Source organism: Salmo salar, chromosome ssa27 (assembly GCF_905237065.1).
Source record: "Salmo salar chromosome ssa27, Ssal_v3.1, whole genome shotgun sequence".
Lineage (NCBI taxonomy): Eukaryota > Metazoa > Chordata > Actinopteri > Salmoniformes > Salmonidae > Salmo > Salmo salar.
In genome coordinates, this window is record NC_059468.1 from 18,024,728 (window position 1) to 18,041,082 (window position 16,355).

The 16,355-nt window shown below is 44.0% G+C and overlaps 1 protein-coding gene across 3 annotated transcripts in view; it reads right to left on the reverse strand.

The window, feature by feature from the left end:
- Positions 1 to 16,355, reverse strand: part of trappc9 (trafficking protein particle complex subunit 9) — a 292,659-nt gene that overhangs the window by 265,756 nt on the left and 10,548 nt on the right. For all 3 annotated transcript variants that reach the window (XM_014177784.2, XM_014177781.2, XM_014177782.2), the window contains 2 exons: positions 14,606 to 14,822; positions 9,850 to 9,993 (listed from right to left, as the gene is read on the reverse strand). In XM_014177784.2, the coding sequence (XP_014033259.1) occupies positions 9,850 to 9,993; positions 14,606 to 14,822 (361 nt within the window). The remainder of the gene's footprint in view (positions 1 to 9,849; positions 9,994 to 14,605; positions 14,823 to 16,355) is intronic.

Here is a 16,355-nt window from a genome sequence, read left to right on the forward strand (position 1 = left end):
TGGAGTTTGTTAAAACCAATTTATTGATGTGATTATGATATGCTACAGGTCCGGGCCCTATTGGTCACGTGCATGCAATGCATAGGGTTGAGGGAATAAGGAATGTTTTTCAGAAACAAAATGAGGAATTTCGGTAATAGAACTTTTCGGTGGAAAATGGCTTTAATTATGTTGCAGGTTCAACAACATGGACAGCGCGATAAACAATGTTGACGTTCTATAGTGGTCACTGCAGAGTGGAGGAGAGAGAGACAGCGGGTGCTAGTCAGTCACCTTTCTTTAACACAGCGCAGCAGTCTGAGCACAATCAAATCAATTGCAGTCGGACTCTAGTCCTCTGTGTGTCATAATTATTTCATCAAACAGTGCGCTTACAAGCATCAGACAAGCTCAGTGGATATAGTTGTTTTGATTAAAACACACAGGATGAGTCTATATTCGGATAAATACACATTTAAACATTTGGACGAATCGATTGGAACAGACCTGGTAGGCTCCCAAATGGCGCAGCGGTCTAAGGAACTGCATCTCAGTACTAGAGGCGTCACTACAGTCCCTGGTTCGATTCCAGGCTGTATCACAGCGGTCTAAGGCACTGCATCTCAGTGCAAGAGGCGTCACTAACCAATGGTTCGATTCCAGGCTGTATCACAGCGGTCTAAGGCACTGCATCTCAGTGTTAGAGGAGTCACTACAGACCCTGGTTCCATTCCAGGCTGTATCACAGCGGTCTAAGGCACTGCATCTCAGTGCAAGAGGCGTCACTAGCCCCTGGATCGATTCCAGGCTGTATCACATCCGGTCGTGATTGGGAGTCCCATAGGGCGGCCCACAATTGGCCCAGTGTCATCCGGGTTTGGCCGGGGTAGGCCATCATTGTAAATAAGAATTTGTTCTTAACATACTTGCCTAGTTAAATAAAAAACATTTAATTGAGGATAACACAAATAACCCAACTCCAGCCAAGCTCCTGGATAGGCTTCTTCTCAGTTCCCTACTACACACCCCTGCTTGGACAGCCACAAAATATCCCATTATGAGCCTGAGCAACAGAGCAGCACAGACAGAATCTACTGTGGCTCAGCTCCAGGACTCACAGGCAAACATGTCCTTTAGACGGAGGTCGTTGAGGAGAGTAAATCTGATAGACTGAAGAGCAGAGGAATGTCAGGAAACAGAACATCACTGTGATAAAAATCACTGCAGTCACTTTACCGCTACCTACATGTACATATTACCTCAATTAACCTGTGCCCCCGCACATTGTACCGGTACCCTCTGTATATAGCCTCGCTACTGTTATTTTATTGTTGCTCCTTAATTATTTTTACATTTTATTTATTACATTTTTACTTCAATTTATTTTAGGAAATACTTCAACACTTTTTTTTCATAAAACTGAATTGTTGGTTAAGGGCTTGTAAGTAAGCATTTCACTGTAAGGTCTACACCTGTGGTATTCGGCGCATGTGACAAATAACATTTGATTTGATTTAAAATTTCAGTCAGGAGTGCCATTGTTGAAAACATTGCTTTACATAGATAAATGATTTATCAACCTGTATTTACAAAGAACATTCCTGGAACTTAAAAAGGTCACCAAATGAAGGTTTTAAAGAGATGTTAAAGCCCTCTTTATTACAAGTCAAGTCACATTCAGTGCTGTGTGTTTGCAGTGTTGGGAAGTGGCTTAGTGATAATGGTTGAACAAGCAGAGAAATACTGCAGGCAGCATATAAAACAGCCTGGAAGTAGAGATGGACTTATGCAAGGCTTTGAGTATTGTTGCTGATAGTACATTTAGTTACCTGCATCTCCCTGTTTAACTGTCTGGCTGTCTACCCCTCTCCCAGCCTGCTTATCTGCCTTTCATGGCCAATTTAAAATTGTTCCTAAACCTGCATGGAATCTGTCTGTTGTTACATTTCAATTTAGTAAATTGAATTTGGAAGCCCAAGTAACATAGTCTAACAGTAGAAACATGGAGAGTTGAAGGACAGACCGTGAAGGACAAAAACTCTGTATTGATTCTCATTTTGGGATGATGGGAAGTAAACACTGTCTTTGAAGAGCTCACTGCAGCATTACACAACCCCCCCCCCTCTCTCTCTCTCTCCGCCTCCCCCCCTTTCAGTTCTGTGTTCTATCAGCAACCCCCCTAACTCAAAATACAGCTGCTTTCAACACCAGTTCAATTCCTGTGGGGAATCGATTCAACTCACTTTCACTTGAAGATTTCCGAGAGCAGAATGTGACTAAATAAGTAAACATTAAATTAAAAAGGAAATTAAACGTTTGCCATCAATTAGTATGTCAGTCCATCAGTCAGCAGACAGATAAATAAGCAATTAAATAAATAAGCATCAGCTTTGGAAGACTTGAGCCAAAACTAAATAATAGGAAATCAGATTTAAATTAAATTAAATAGCCTGATCACATGATGTGCCTCTCCAAAATCTAAATACACATTTATAAACGCAGTCAGACAGATAAAAACAATATGTATTCTTCCATTTAACCTGCAGACCATACATTATCAACCGCCGACCTCGTGGAGTCCAGAAACAGAGCGGACAACCGGCAAGCCTATAAATAAAGTCAACGCTGCCTCCTCCACTTTACTGCTCACATTGAGTAATGAACCACTGCACTGGTAGTGAGGCAATACACTCCAGCATTTACTGGGCTCAGTGACACAGACCCCATAACAGAGGTAACAAAACATCTTCCCAGAGACGTAAAGATAAAACATTGTTTTCCCTTTTGTCTTTTCTTTTCACCAAAAACACAGAACACAACTTTAATTAGGCCTAAAGTGGTGAATAGAGTACTTAAAACACAAGTTAATATATTATTTAGTACGATCCTACAGAAATCAACTCATTAAGGAAAACAAGGCAAAACAGATTCATGACTCAAATTCTACATTCCTTCTTACGTAAGAGGTTCAACTTTCTTAAACTTTGAAAATGTCCTTACATGACACCGATGTGACTATCATTTTTCTGTTCCTCCGCTCATTTTGAAGACAAATCCCTACATTTCCATCCAGAGCAGCAACAGATCAGTAGCCTACGGTGTGGTACTGAAGAGAGGACCCCTGGTGATAACTTCGAAATGTTTTAACATTCTTAGTGAGGCCTCTTAACTGACTGACACTCTAGGGGGCGGGGGGGAGAGAGAGAGAGACAGAAAAATAAAATGTACATCCTGACAGTACAGTAGTAACAGTCTCAATAAAACAGAGGGAGATTCTGCCAACTGTCACTGAAGATGGAAAGCCCTGCCATGTTGGATGTGATTGAAAGTGCTGACAGAACACAAACTGAAATGAATGTCAAATGAAATACGACAAATTGATTGATTTATTGTTTTGGGTGCTTACAAGAAGTCAACAGCAATGACATTACTGTATTCATATTGCGGGCGAAAAGCCTCATCTTATCCATAGTTAACTAGACTACAGTGCTAGAAAATGTAATGTGGGTGGGAAACTGGCATAAAATGACAGACTTAGAAAATGTGTGTGTTTACTTCAGTGTAATGAGATGGAATGAGTGACTGGCCATCTTACGTGACTGAGTATCTAGGGAAATCAGGGGGGGCTGAGTGCCAGGGGCTTTCAAACAACTCCATCAATAAGTAGCCCTATAATTGCTATTTCTGCCCCGATAAACCTTCAACTAACATTATTCATTTTAACAACTATTTCTAAAAATAGGTCTCATAAAAAGCACACTCTCTTACGACCCTTTCTCCACTCAATATAGGTAAGAGCCTGTAAGTTCCTGGTCTGAATCGTAGTCTCCGAGCCACAACACACAGCCAACTAATAAAATACTGATAATAACCTACTGCCCCTGATATAGCTGATATAGATAATAACCTACTGCCCCTAACTACCCCCACTAGTGATGGGGGGGGAGAATCGATACAGTTACAAATTGGGATATTACTTTTGACAATATATTACGTCGATTGTTTTGAAAAAAAATCGCAATATTATTTTTGCGCTAGTTAGCTGTCTGTTCCTGCACCTTAACTCCAGTATTTGGCCTTCATAGCTTGTTCTCCATCTTCTTTTCAACTAGATAAATGTAAGTAAATGTAATCTTTGTAATCCCCAAAAGGAGTTATTTATAATGAGAGGGCCATAAAGAATAACTAGTAATGCTGCATACTCAAAGAAAGGTTCAAATATCACCTTTCTGGCTTCCTGAACTTGTTAGGAACTCGCATTTTATCTCATATCAATCTTGTACGTCTAAGACATACCTAGTGTTTTTTGTTTAAAATCTATGCTTAATGGCTATCAATCCATATCAGAATGTGCTCCCGTGATGAAACCACTCTAGACTGGTTCACTAAGATGTAACAATTGCAGGCATGTGCTTTGTCAGTGGTTACAATGTACTGTAGGTTTCAGTCATGAGTTGATGGACAGTCGGAAGAGCGAATGAAATGGTAGGAGGACATCCCAGCTTCAAGTGGTTTCAGATTTCCCATCCTACGTCACACAGGCTGAGTAAAAAAATACTACTGTGTCCATGGGACTCGGATCGATTTATAAAAGTGACAGTTTCAGTCGGAACCGCGATTTCCTAACAAGTTCAGGAAGCCAGAAAGGTGACATTGGAACCTTTCTTTGAGTATTCTACTGCCAATGTTTGTCTATGGCAATTGCATTGCGGTGTGCTTGATTTTATACACCTGTCAGGAAAGGGTGTGGCTGAAATAGCCAAATCCACTAATTTGACCTTTGTATTTATAGTGTAGTTCTCATGGCTCTCACTTGTCCCTCTGCAGCAAACATATGTTTGGAACATCGAATCGCAATACATATCGTCTCGGTACCTACAGTACCTTGATTGTACAATATTTGTCCATTACCATTTTTTTTATTATTTAAGCTTTCTCCTAGGATTTTGCCTGTGCTTAGCGCCATTCAGTTTCTTTTTTTATCCTGAAAAACTTCCCAATCCTTAACGATGACAAGCATACCGATAACATGATTTAGCCACCACTATGCTTGAAAATATGCAGAGTGGTACTTAGTATCGCCTGTATCTTTGTTGTGACTGGGTGTATTGATACCCCATCCAAAGTGTAATTAATAACCATGCTCAAAGGGATATTTAATGTCTGTGTTTATTTATTTTTTACCCATATACCAATAGATCTCTTCTTTGTGAGGCATTGGAAAACCTCCCTGATCTTTGTGGTTGAATCTGTGTTTGAAATTCACTGCTGGACTGAGGGACCTTACAGATAATTGTATGTGTGGGGTACAGAGACGAGGTAATTATAACAAAAAATTATGTTAAACACTATTATTGCACACGGAGTCCATGCAACTTATTACATTAAGCACATTTTTACTCCTGAACGTTTTAGGCTTGCCATAACAAAAGGGTTGAATACCCAGCTTTTCATGTTTTATTCATTTGTAAAAATGACTAAAAACATAACGTCAGTGGAATTATGGGGTATTGTATGTAGGCCAGTGACAAAATCTAAATCCATTGTACATTCAGGCTGTAACACAAGAAAAAAGTCAAGGGGTGTGAACACTTTCTGAAGGCATGATAATATCGTATCGTGAGAACCCTGGCAATTCCCAGCCCTAAACCCCACATGCTTTACTTCCTCCTTTCATCCCTTTCTCCCATGCAGTCCTGAAGCTTCTGTGATGCCACGAGAGGAACGATGACACGCTTTCTTTTTCTCTTCCTACCTACCCACCCTCTCTCTCTTCACCCACTCCCAGGCAGGGTGACACAGTGGTAACGTTAATGAGCTTGGCGTGATCACCTTTTCCTGAACCCCTCTCCCTTTCCCTTTCTCTCCCTCGCCCAAGCCAGAGACATTAAGCAGTTATCTTCACTCTCTGCCTCTACAAAGGCCTAGCTTAAATAAAACATTTGAGTTATGTTTTTTAATGTCACCGATAGGGACTTGAAAAAGGCACTACTACCTCAAGACAGACCTTTGAAAGAGCCGGGCTCTGAAATTCAAAGCAGTGACGTTTCCTTTCCCCGGGAGCTTCTGCTGTGACATTAAATGGGAGGACAATAACGTGCTTAAAGGAGAAACTGGGGTCGATATTATTATACAGGGGTTGACTTCTAAGACTTGAATTGTGTTTACCGTCGGTCACATACTGTGTCGTGTACCATCGGTCATATACCACGATGCTGAGGGACAGAACAAATTCCTTGGTTGTGCACCTGTGTCGACAAACAGGCCCCTCTCGAACACCCAAACCCCAGGGCTTCACCAGGGGACTCATGTATATCAAGGTGCGCGTGCACAAAAGAGATGCGTGCAACAGTTTTTCCTGCAAAGGTTGGTAATTTATCCATTTTGAACTGGACAGAAATGTGTGCGCGCATCTCCACTCAAATCATGCGGGCACACAACTTCACACAACTTCTCGTGGTTGATCAACTGTATGCAAGCAAGTAGGCTATTGTTATTTTGGGGGAAATGGAGGAGTTTGATGCACAGGAATTATAATAACGGTAGGCTAATATAAATATTGGCCTAATGATAAAACAGATTAATTTGCCGTTGGTAAGAAGACAGCATAGCAGAATGTCGTCTAATATGTTAATTTTACATTCCTAAGTCATAATCATATTGCAGGACATGTCTCTCCTTTTCTGACATGACTGGTTTATTCTGCTACACAACAAATATTAGGCTACTATTCATCCATCACTCATTCAATAAGACAAGCATGCTCCAAAGTGAACAGCACGGTACCCAATGGCAGTATGTATAGGCTACAGTATTGCTGTTTGACAGGAGCGTGACATACTAGCCTATTTCATCTCAGAGCCTGTGTCAACGCTGCCGATAAAAACACAATCTACTGATAAACTAAATATTGAAAAAAACGATTTGTATTTTGCATAGAACTCTGGGCTGTAGCATTTACTTTTAAATTGTTCAAAAGGACAATCAATCTTGCAGAATACACGGCCGGTGTTCTTGCCACTCGCTATAGGAGGCATGCGATTTTAGGTCGTTTTTTTTAAGTCACTGCAACAACAAAAAATTACATTCTGCCCACACCTCTATAGAAATGTATATTGCCATTGCAATATATTTAAGAAACTATCATGGCCAGGCGAGGTTATAGGCAGAGTTATAGAGCTAGTTCACAAACCCTACAAATATAGTATGGCTCTGGTTTATCAATTAAAACATGCATATTTTGTGTGCGACAGTTTGATCAATCCCAACAATTTGTTGCAAATGCAAATCCTACAATCTCCATGTACACTAGATTTTTATTTGAAATGTACGCACGGTTGATAAATGACACCCCAGATCTGTGGATTAAAGGCACAATCTGGGATATTTTAAAATGTTTCCCATCCTCATCTGTCAGCTTTATACCAAACCAAGTAGCGTTGGGTTGACACACAAACTCAGGATTGTGACTTTAAAGGAAAAGGCTGTTGCTGCTGGGCCGAGACAGTCACACTGTTCCCCTATGCTGAGCTGTACTGCTGTATGTTCTACAATAATTCCCCAGACACGCAACGAACACAGCGAGGGGGCCGCGCCCCATTACTGCATGCTGGGAGAAGACGGCCTGCAATAACCCCCGCCGTGTGTGACATCACCACACTGCAGACAAACAGCTGGGGGGTGATAGAGAATAGCTGGAGGGAGGAAGAGGGAGAGAGAGAGGGAGGATGGGAAAGTGAGCGAGACAAAAAAAAGAGAAAAAGAGAGAGAGAGAGGCGGGCGAGGAGAGAAGGCGTGGAACTGCAGTTTAGAGGGGACAGATTTGTGCACGGCCCATTTCACAGAGTGTCTCTGCCAAAGCCACCATTGAGAAACTCACTGAGAACTAGAGAGGTTTTAAGCTGTTCAAACAGCCACTCGAGCATGGAGTTAGGAGTCTGGTGGACAAGGTTTCAACTTGAGTGAGATCAGTGCACATGCTAGCTGAAATATAACAATGAAATATGTTCTGTGACTTTTTTTTATGCCCAGCCTCACACACAAAATGTCACAGCTAGAAAAGCCTTATTTCTCAATCATACTTCTCACCTTTCTGTCTGGAGGCAACACAGGCTGTAACTGCCCGTTGTTTGAGTGAGACGACCGCTGACACACACGGTGGGTGTATGACGGCCACAGGGATACAGCTGAGCTGCTGTTATTCCAGCAGGTTTACACAGTGAGGATGCTGGGTAGATGGGAACATAGCCTCCCTCAGCGTAGCAACAGTCCCTCGCTGCTGCTGACATTGGCAAATATTTCATACTGTTGGCACTCTGCTCTCTCTCGCTCTCCCATGCGACCTACTTGTTGTGTGTATGGACTGTTGTGTGTAACTGACAGATGCACACACAATACACGTTAATATTTTTAAATGTATGTAAATTGTAAAGTCTAATGTATTTGTCGTTATGTGTCAGACCCCAGTAAGACTAGCTGTCTCCATTGGCGTTGGCTAATGGGGATCCTAATGAATCAACATCTCTCCCTTCCTCCCTGTATCTCTCCCTCTCTATCCGTATTCACGATCTGCTTTCTCCACTCTCTCTCTCTCCTCCCTGTATCTCTCCCTCCCTCTCCTTTTTCCCCTCTCTACCAAAAGGAGTACACTAGTCTTGATAGCGAGGTCAGTGAGGCATCTGCTCTACCACCCCCCTCCCCCTCTCCTCGGGTGAGTACCTATCTCCTGAGTCCAAATGAAGCTCACTGTCACCCAGCCCCCAGCTGAGACTGGCTTGGTTGAGCATTACACACCATTACACCCACAGGCACAATGCTGGCTTTCCTAAAGGACATGCATGGATGGCTGCGGTCAGGGGATGATTTCAGCTGATCTCAGATGATCAGTAGTATGAAATGGAGAAAAATGCAGTAGGTTTTAAAACTAATACTGACAAAAACATTTGACCATGTAATGTGTGTTACTTCTAGAGTAGAGCTAGTCAGACATTTTTTCTTTCTTTTCATTCCTTTTTTAATATTATATATTTTTTTTTAAGAGTTACTATTTGTATTCAGTTTCCTTTCTACCCCTGGGGGGGGTTCTACTAGGCTGTATACCAGGGATCATTTGGTTATTTGATTTTTAAGACCCCTTGAAGTATTAAAAAAAAAAGATCAACAAAAATGATTTTATGGAAAATTGAATTTGGCCTTACTGCTAGAAGCCCGTACAAAAGCATTGAATAACGATTCACAACATGGACAACAGATAGTCCCCCCCAAAAATGCAAAAGTAAGTTCTCTCTTTAGTGTCTGTCCTATATCTGAGAGATATAAGAAATATCAGGAAACCTTTTTTTATATATATTTTATTTATTTATTTAAACCCATATTTTTGGCACTAAAACAGTCTCCATATATACTTCCAACAATTTTTTTAACTGGTACCAGGGAACCTTCAGATGAGTCTTATGATGCCTGTGGCGTCCTAAAGCAAAACATGTATCTGTTCGTGAGAGTCTCACCTTTCTACAGAGGGGTCATATTCGTGTGTAGCCCAATCTGTTCAGATGCTACAGACAGAAGTTGGCAGATCGGCTAACTTCAGACGAGTCTCTGTCACTTTCCACAGCAGATGAGGTGAATTGAGACGCATCCAATGCAAAAAAAACAGATCTCCATCTTAAACTGACGGATTGTTAAAGGGATTTTTTTATTATGTTAATTAGATTACCACGGGGTCGTGGAAATTGACTCTAAGGGGTTAAGGGGTGCGACTTACATTGTTGAAAGAGTGCCCACTCAAAGACACTGGAGAATGAGACCGTCTGGGTACCGGTAGTCCTTTGAGCTAAAGGCTTAGGGAGCTAAATGTGTGTGTAGGCTGACCTTGGTCTGAGAGGAAGTCCAGCATGGTCTGGAGCAGAAAGGAGAGATGGCGGACGGACAGGCCGGGGTTTCCCATACGACGGGACGCGTACACCAGCTCATGGAGCAGACGCATCTGTACTGCCGCCCAGCCACGGTGGGTACCTGGGGGAGAGAAGATGATTTTATTGTCTAAATGTAAATTCATTCAAATGCGTCTTCTACATTAACCATCCAGGCCCCTCTGAAAAGACACACATACAGAGGTTGGAGCAGAGGGCAGCCATACTACTGCACCGCTGGAGCTAGTTTTAGGGATTCAATGCCTTGCTCAAGGGCACAACTGCAGGATATAGCATGTAGGATTTAATACCAGTAAGGGGGGGGGGGGTCATCCAAACATTCTCGTACCAGAGCAACATGTGAGATCGTGAGCTGTGCCATGTGGCGTTGGCTCAACGTTATTTGTGTTCTGCAGCAGACATCTTAAGAAAGGAGAGCGAGAAAGCAGGAGCGAGAGAGAGCGGGGGAGAGAGAGGGAAGGGGAAAAGGATAGCCTACTCAGAGGTAAATAAGAATCAATTGCTCCCTAAGCTACAGTCTCTGGAGCTCCAAAAAATTGTGACCAAGATGCTTGTCCGTTATAAGTGTTCCCTCTACTATTGGAGGATATTATTAATAAATAAAAATATAGATATATTCTGTCATGTGCAAAAAATTATATTATGCAAATCTCGCCTAAGCCATTTCCTCCTCCTCCTGCAGCAAGCAATCTATATATAGCAGCATCCACCTGTCTGTAACACCATGTGATGCTACCGCTGCTTATCTGAAGGGCACCAATACAGACTGTGGTTTTACTGTGGCTGCTGCTCTCCCTCTCTCCCCCTTGCTCTCCTTCACTCTCTCCATGCACGCTGCTCTCCCTCTCTCCCCCTTGCTCTCCTTCACTCTCTCCATGCACGCTGCTCTCCCTTTCATGCCGCGCTCTCCCTCTCTCCCCCTTGCTCTCGTTCACTCTCTCCATGCACGCTGCTCTCCCTCTCTCCCCCTTGCTCTCCTTCACTCTCTCCATGCACGCTGCTCTCCCTCTCTCCCCCTTGCTCTCCTTCACTCTCTCCATGCACGCTGCTCTCCCTCTCTCCCCCTTGCTCTCGTTCACTCTCTCCATGCACGCTGCTCTCCCTCTCTCCCCCTTGCTCTCGCTTCATCTCTCTCCATGCACGCTGCTCTCCCTCTCTTCCCCTTGCTCTCGTTCACTCTCTCCATGCACGCTGCTCTCCCTCTCTCCCCCTTGCTCTCCTTCACTCTCTCCATGCACGCTGCTCTCCCTCTCTCCCCCTTGCCCTCCTTCACTCTCTCCATGCACGCTGCTCTCCCTCTCTCCCCCCTTGCTCTCCTTCACTCTCTCCATGCACGCTGCTCTCCCTCTCTCCCCTTGCTCTCCTTCACTCTCTCCATGCACGCTGCTCTCCCTCTCTCCCCCTTGCTCTCCTTCACTCTCTCCATGCACGCTGCTCTCCCTCTCTCCCCCCTTGCTCTCGTTCACTCTCTCCATGCACGCTGCTCTCCCTCTCTCCCCCTTGCTCTCGTTCACTCTCTCCATGCACGCTGCTCTCCCTCTCTCCCCCTTGCTCTCGTTCACTCTCTCCATGCACGCTGCTCTCCCTCTCTCCCCCTTGCTCTCGTTCACTCTCTCCATGCACGCTGCTCTCCCTCTCTCCCCCTTGCTCTCCTTCACTCTCTCCATGCACGCTGCTCTCCCTCTCTCCCCCTTGCTCTCGTTCACTCTCTCCATGCACGCTGCTCTCCCTCTCTCCCCCTTGCTCTCGTTCACTCTCTCCATGCACGCTGCTCTCCCTCTCTCCCCCTTGCTCTCGTTCACTCTCTCCATGCATGCTGCAAGCTCTGTATTAACTCCTTAATTGCTACACCGAACAAAAATAAAACGCAACATGTAAAGTGTTAGTCCCATGTTTCATGATCTGAAATAAAAGATCCCAGAAATGTTTCTCTCAAATCTTGTTAGTGAACATTTCTCCTTTGCCAATATAATTCATCCACCGGACAGGTGTGGCATATGAAGTAGCTAAGTAAACAGCATGATCATTCCACAGGTGCACCTTGTGCTGGGGCTAATAAAAGGTCACTAAAATGTGCAGTTGTCAAACACCACAATGCCACAGATGTCTCAAGTTGAGGGAGAGTGCAATTGGCATGCTGACTGCAGGAATGTCCACCAGAGCTGTTGCCAGAGAATTGAATGTTCATTTCTCTACCATAAGACGCCTCCAAAGTTGTTTAAGAGGATTGGCAGCACGTCCAACCGGCCTAACAACAGCAGACGTGTAACCATGCCAGCCCAGGACCTCCACATTGGCGTCGTAACCGACTTCAGTGGGCAAATGCTCACCTTCAATGGCCACTGGCACACTGGAGAAGTGGGCTCTTCACCGATGAATCCCAGTTTCAATTGTACCGGGCAGATGGTGTTGTGTGGGCGAGTGGTTTGCTGATGTCAACGTTGTGAACAGAGTGCCCCATGGTGGCGGTGGGGTTATGGTATGGGCAGGCATACGTTAGGAACAACAAACACAATTACATTTTATTGATGGTAACTCGAATGCACAGAGATACCGTGACGAGATTCTGAGATCCATTGTCGTGCTGTTCATTCACCGCCATCACCTCATGTTTCAGCATGATAATGCACAGCACCCATGTTGCAAGGATCTGTACACAACTCATGGAAGATGAAAATGTACAAGTTCTTCCATGGCCATGTTACCCATTGAGCAGTTGGGGATGCTGTGGATTGTGCACGTGTACCAGTACCAGTTCCCGCCAATATCCAGTAACTTTTCACAGCCATTGAACAGGAGTGGGACATTACAAAGGCCACAATCAACAACTTGATCAACTCTGTGAAGGAGATGTGTTGCGCTTCATGAGGCAGATACCGACAGGTTTTCTGATCCACACCCCTACCTTTTTTTTAAGGTATCTGTGACCAACAGATGCATATCTGTATTCCCAGTCGTGAAATCCATAGGGTCTGAATTTATTTCAGTTGACTGATTTCCTTTAACTCAGTAAAATCGTGGTATGTTGTGTTTATATGTTTGTTCAGGGTAAATAAAAGGTATCCTAAAACCTCTTTCTCGCACTCTCCCCCTCTCCCCCAGCTAAATGTCTTCTGTGGTATTTTTGAGGCGGTATTCAATGTGTCTGGGAATCCAATTAGCACCACCATGATAATGACACGCGGCACAATGCTCAACCTGTCACAAACACACCACCCTGTCACACAGTGTCTGTATCAAAAGGCACTGTACCTTCAGGTAGGAGACTTAGCAGTTCCATGTAAGGTGACGTTTGATACTACTGTCCTCCCCTACGGTCAAAATGTAAGCATGATGAAGAGTACATGGCAGCTAAATGCCTTTTTGTGAGTTTGTGGTCTTTGAAACAGTATGTCCTCCGAACTGAGAGAAAGAGAGAGACAAAGAGATAAAAATAGACTAAAAGAGGGAGGGATGGGAGAGAAAGAAAGGATAAAGAGCAGAGAGAGGAGCGAGAGGCGGTCGTCTCAACCTGGTTAAGAGGAGAGTACTGAGGGCTCCCGAGCCAATTAAAAACCAATTCGCTCGTTCATTTCTCTGCCCGCCAGCCCTGTACCCTGTTGGGATGCACTTTTGAGCCCCATTTCCTCTGACGTTACCCTCCTGCACCAGGGGCCTGGCCAGCTCTCCTCACAGCTCAATTATCTCCCACCTGACACCTCTCCTCAGGCTGAAGGTCTCAGAAGCATGGCTGTAGTAGAAAGTCCTGCTGCCTTATGAACAACCTGTCTGTCGGTCTTTTTTTGTTTTGTAAAAGAATGTAGGGAGGAAAAAATTCATAGTCGGCACACACAACATAATCGTTTGACTACCTCACACAATAGTTCCTCTCTTCCCTTCACTGTTCCATGGAAGTGAAGTGAAGGTCAACAACAACGTCTCTCTCTCTGTCTGACAAACTCTTCTCAAGTGAGTCCTTTAAACGAGGGTCACAGTAGAGATATAGATGACCCTAAATCGTTGTTTTGTCTGTCAGCGTTTCTTTTATGCTCCAACCCCTCGTGGTGAAGTGGGTCGAGCAGGGTGAGGTTCAAGAGCCTGCAGCGCACAGCAGCTTATCCTGAGGACCATGAGTGTGGGCGCGTGTGTGTGTGTATGTATGCATGCATGCATGTATGTATGTATGTATGTATGTATGTATGTATGTATGTATGTATGTATGTATGTATGTATGTATGTATGTATGTATGTATGTATGTGTGTGTGTGTATGTGTGTGTGTGTGTATGTATGTATGTGTATGTGTATATGTATGTATATATGTATATGTGTGTATGTATGTATGTGTGTGTGTGTGTGTATGTATGTATGTATGTATGTATGTATGTATGCATGCATGCATGTATGTATGTATGTGTATGTATGTGCACGGGTCAGGCAGAGTGGCAGTTTATCAATTGTGTCTCTCTATGTGCAAAGTGGTGCCTTGAATACGTATTACCCCTGAGAAGAGCTCTTGAAGAGGAGACCCTTTAAATAAAGCTCACGGCAGGGGAAGGCAATGTTATTACATTTCTCGCTTTGAGTATTGACGTTACTGAAACAGGGAAGTGTGTGTGTGTGTGTGTTTTATTGATCATTTCAAAGTTCTAGGGGATCACTCACCAGTGTATAGGACACTTTTGAGACAGAGGAGAGGCATATCCAATCGGGTACCTTTGCTGAAGTCTTTGGGGTCGAGGGAGAGGCTGTATCCAGGCAGGGTCTCCAGCAGCAACTTGTAGCAGGCCCTCCAGCCAGGCTCTGGGATGGTGGGGGCCACACACTGCATGGCTGCTACCCGCTTGAAGAAGGCTGATTTACGGTGGAAACCAATCAGGTGGTAGAGCTCAGACAGGATGCTGTAACGCTGGATCTTCTCTTCCTCTGACAGCTGAGAAGACAGGAGAGATCATTGGTTAGTTGGTTGGTTGATTCTAGTAGATAATTGAAAACCTATTTAAACCACACACTGCATGTAAAATGTATGCATGCATGACGAAGTCAGACTTACAGTCATGTGTTCATAGATTTTACGTACGGGTTGTCCCAGATCTGTTACAGAACTCAAATTGAACTTTTACAAAGAAATAAGTTCTATAACTTTGTGTTATCATTGAGGATTTATAATGAACAACCATATAAATGCAACATGCAAAATGTTGTGCACAAATTTGTTTACATCCCTGTTAGTGAGCATTTCTCCTTTGCCAATATAAACCATCCACCAGACATGGTGTGGCATATCAAGAAGTTGATTAAACAGCATGGTCATTACACAGGTGCACCTTGTGCCGGGGACAAGAAAAGGCCACTAAAACGTGTCGTTTAGTCACACACCACAATGCCAGAAGATTTGAGGGAGCGTGCAATCGGTATGCTAACTGCAGGAATATCCACCAGAACTGTTGCCAGAGAATTCAATGTTTATTTCTCTACCACCTCCAATGTCGTTTTAGAGAATTTGGCAGTACGTCCAACTGGCCTCACAACCGCAGACCACACTAGCCCAGGACCTCCACATCCGTCTTCTTCACCTGCGGGATCGTCTGAGACAAGCCACCCAGACAGTTGATGAAACTAAGCAGTAAAAACTCATTCTGATTGGCTGGGCCTGGCTCCCCAGTGGGAGGGCCTGGCTCCCAAATGGGTGGGCCTATGCTCTCGCAGGCCCACCCATGGCTGCGCCCCAGCCCAGTCATGCGAAATGTATTTAAATTGACTGATTTCCTTATATGAACTGTAACTTAGTAACATTTTTTAAATTGTTGCATATTTGTTACGCTAAATGGTATATAATATTATTATAAAATCCTTGACGATAACACAAAAAAGTTGTACAACTTAATTCCAAATACATCTCTGAAAAAAGTTCAATTTGATTTATAAAACAAATCTATGGAAAGGATATGAGAACGATCAGTCACTGCACACTGGCAGAACTGTCCGAGGCTCAAGTGAGATTTCCCTCCTACAGAGACACCTACAGAGCAGATCCTGAATTGAGCAGGGTTTCAGTTCCTTGCAGGATGGCCTCCGGTACCTGTCAGAAGAGCTTTCCTGTATTATGGGACCCGGCTGTTGGCAGGAAGATCCTCTGGTGATCATCACACAGGAAAGCAGCAGAGACAGGAGCCTGACTACAGGACCTGGAGCCAGAGCATGAAGCCTAGGTGTTAACAGTCTCTGTGGGACCTGGGTGTTAACAGTCTCTGTGGGACCTGGCCCCTCTGGTGTCCCATAGGGCCAGGAGTCTTTCCTGACTATGATCTGACTAGGTAAAACTCTGGCCCTGGTTATAGACTACAATTAGGGACCAGAGTTTGTCCTGAATACGAGATCTAAGCATGGGACTTGACTAGGCAAAACTCTGGTCCCTAACTAGCAGAATGTGTGAGACCAGGATGATGGTTCACCCACAGAGAGG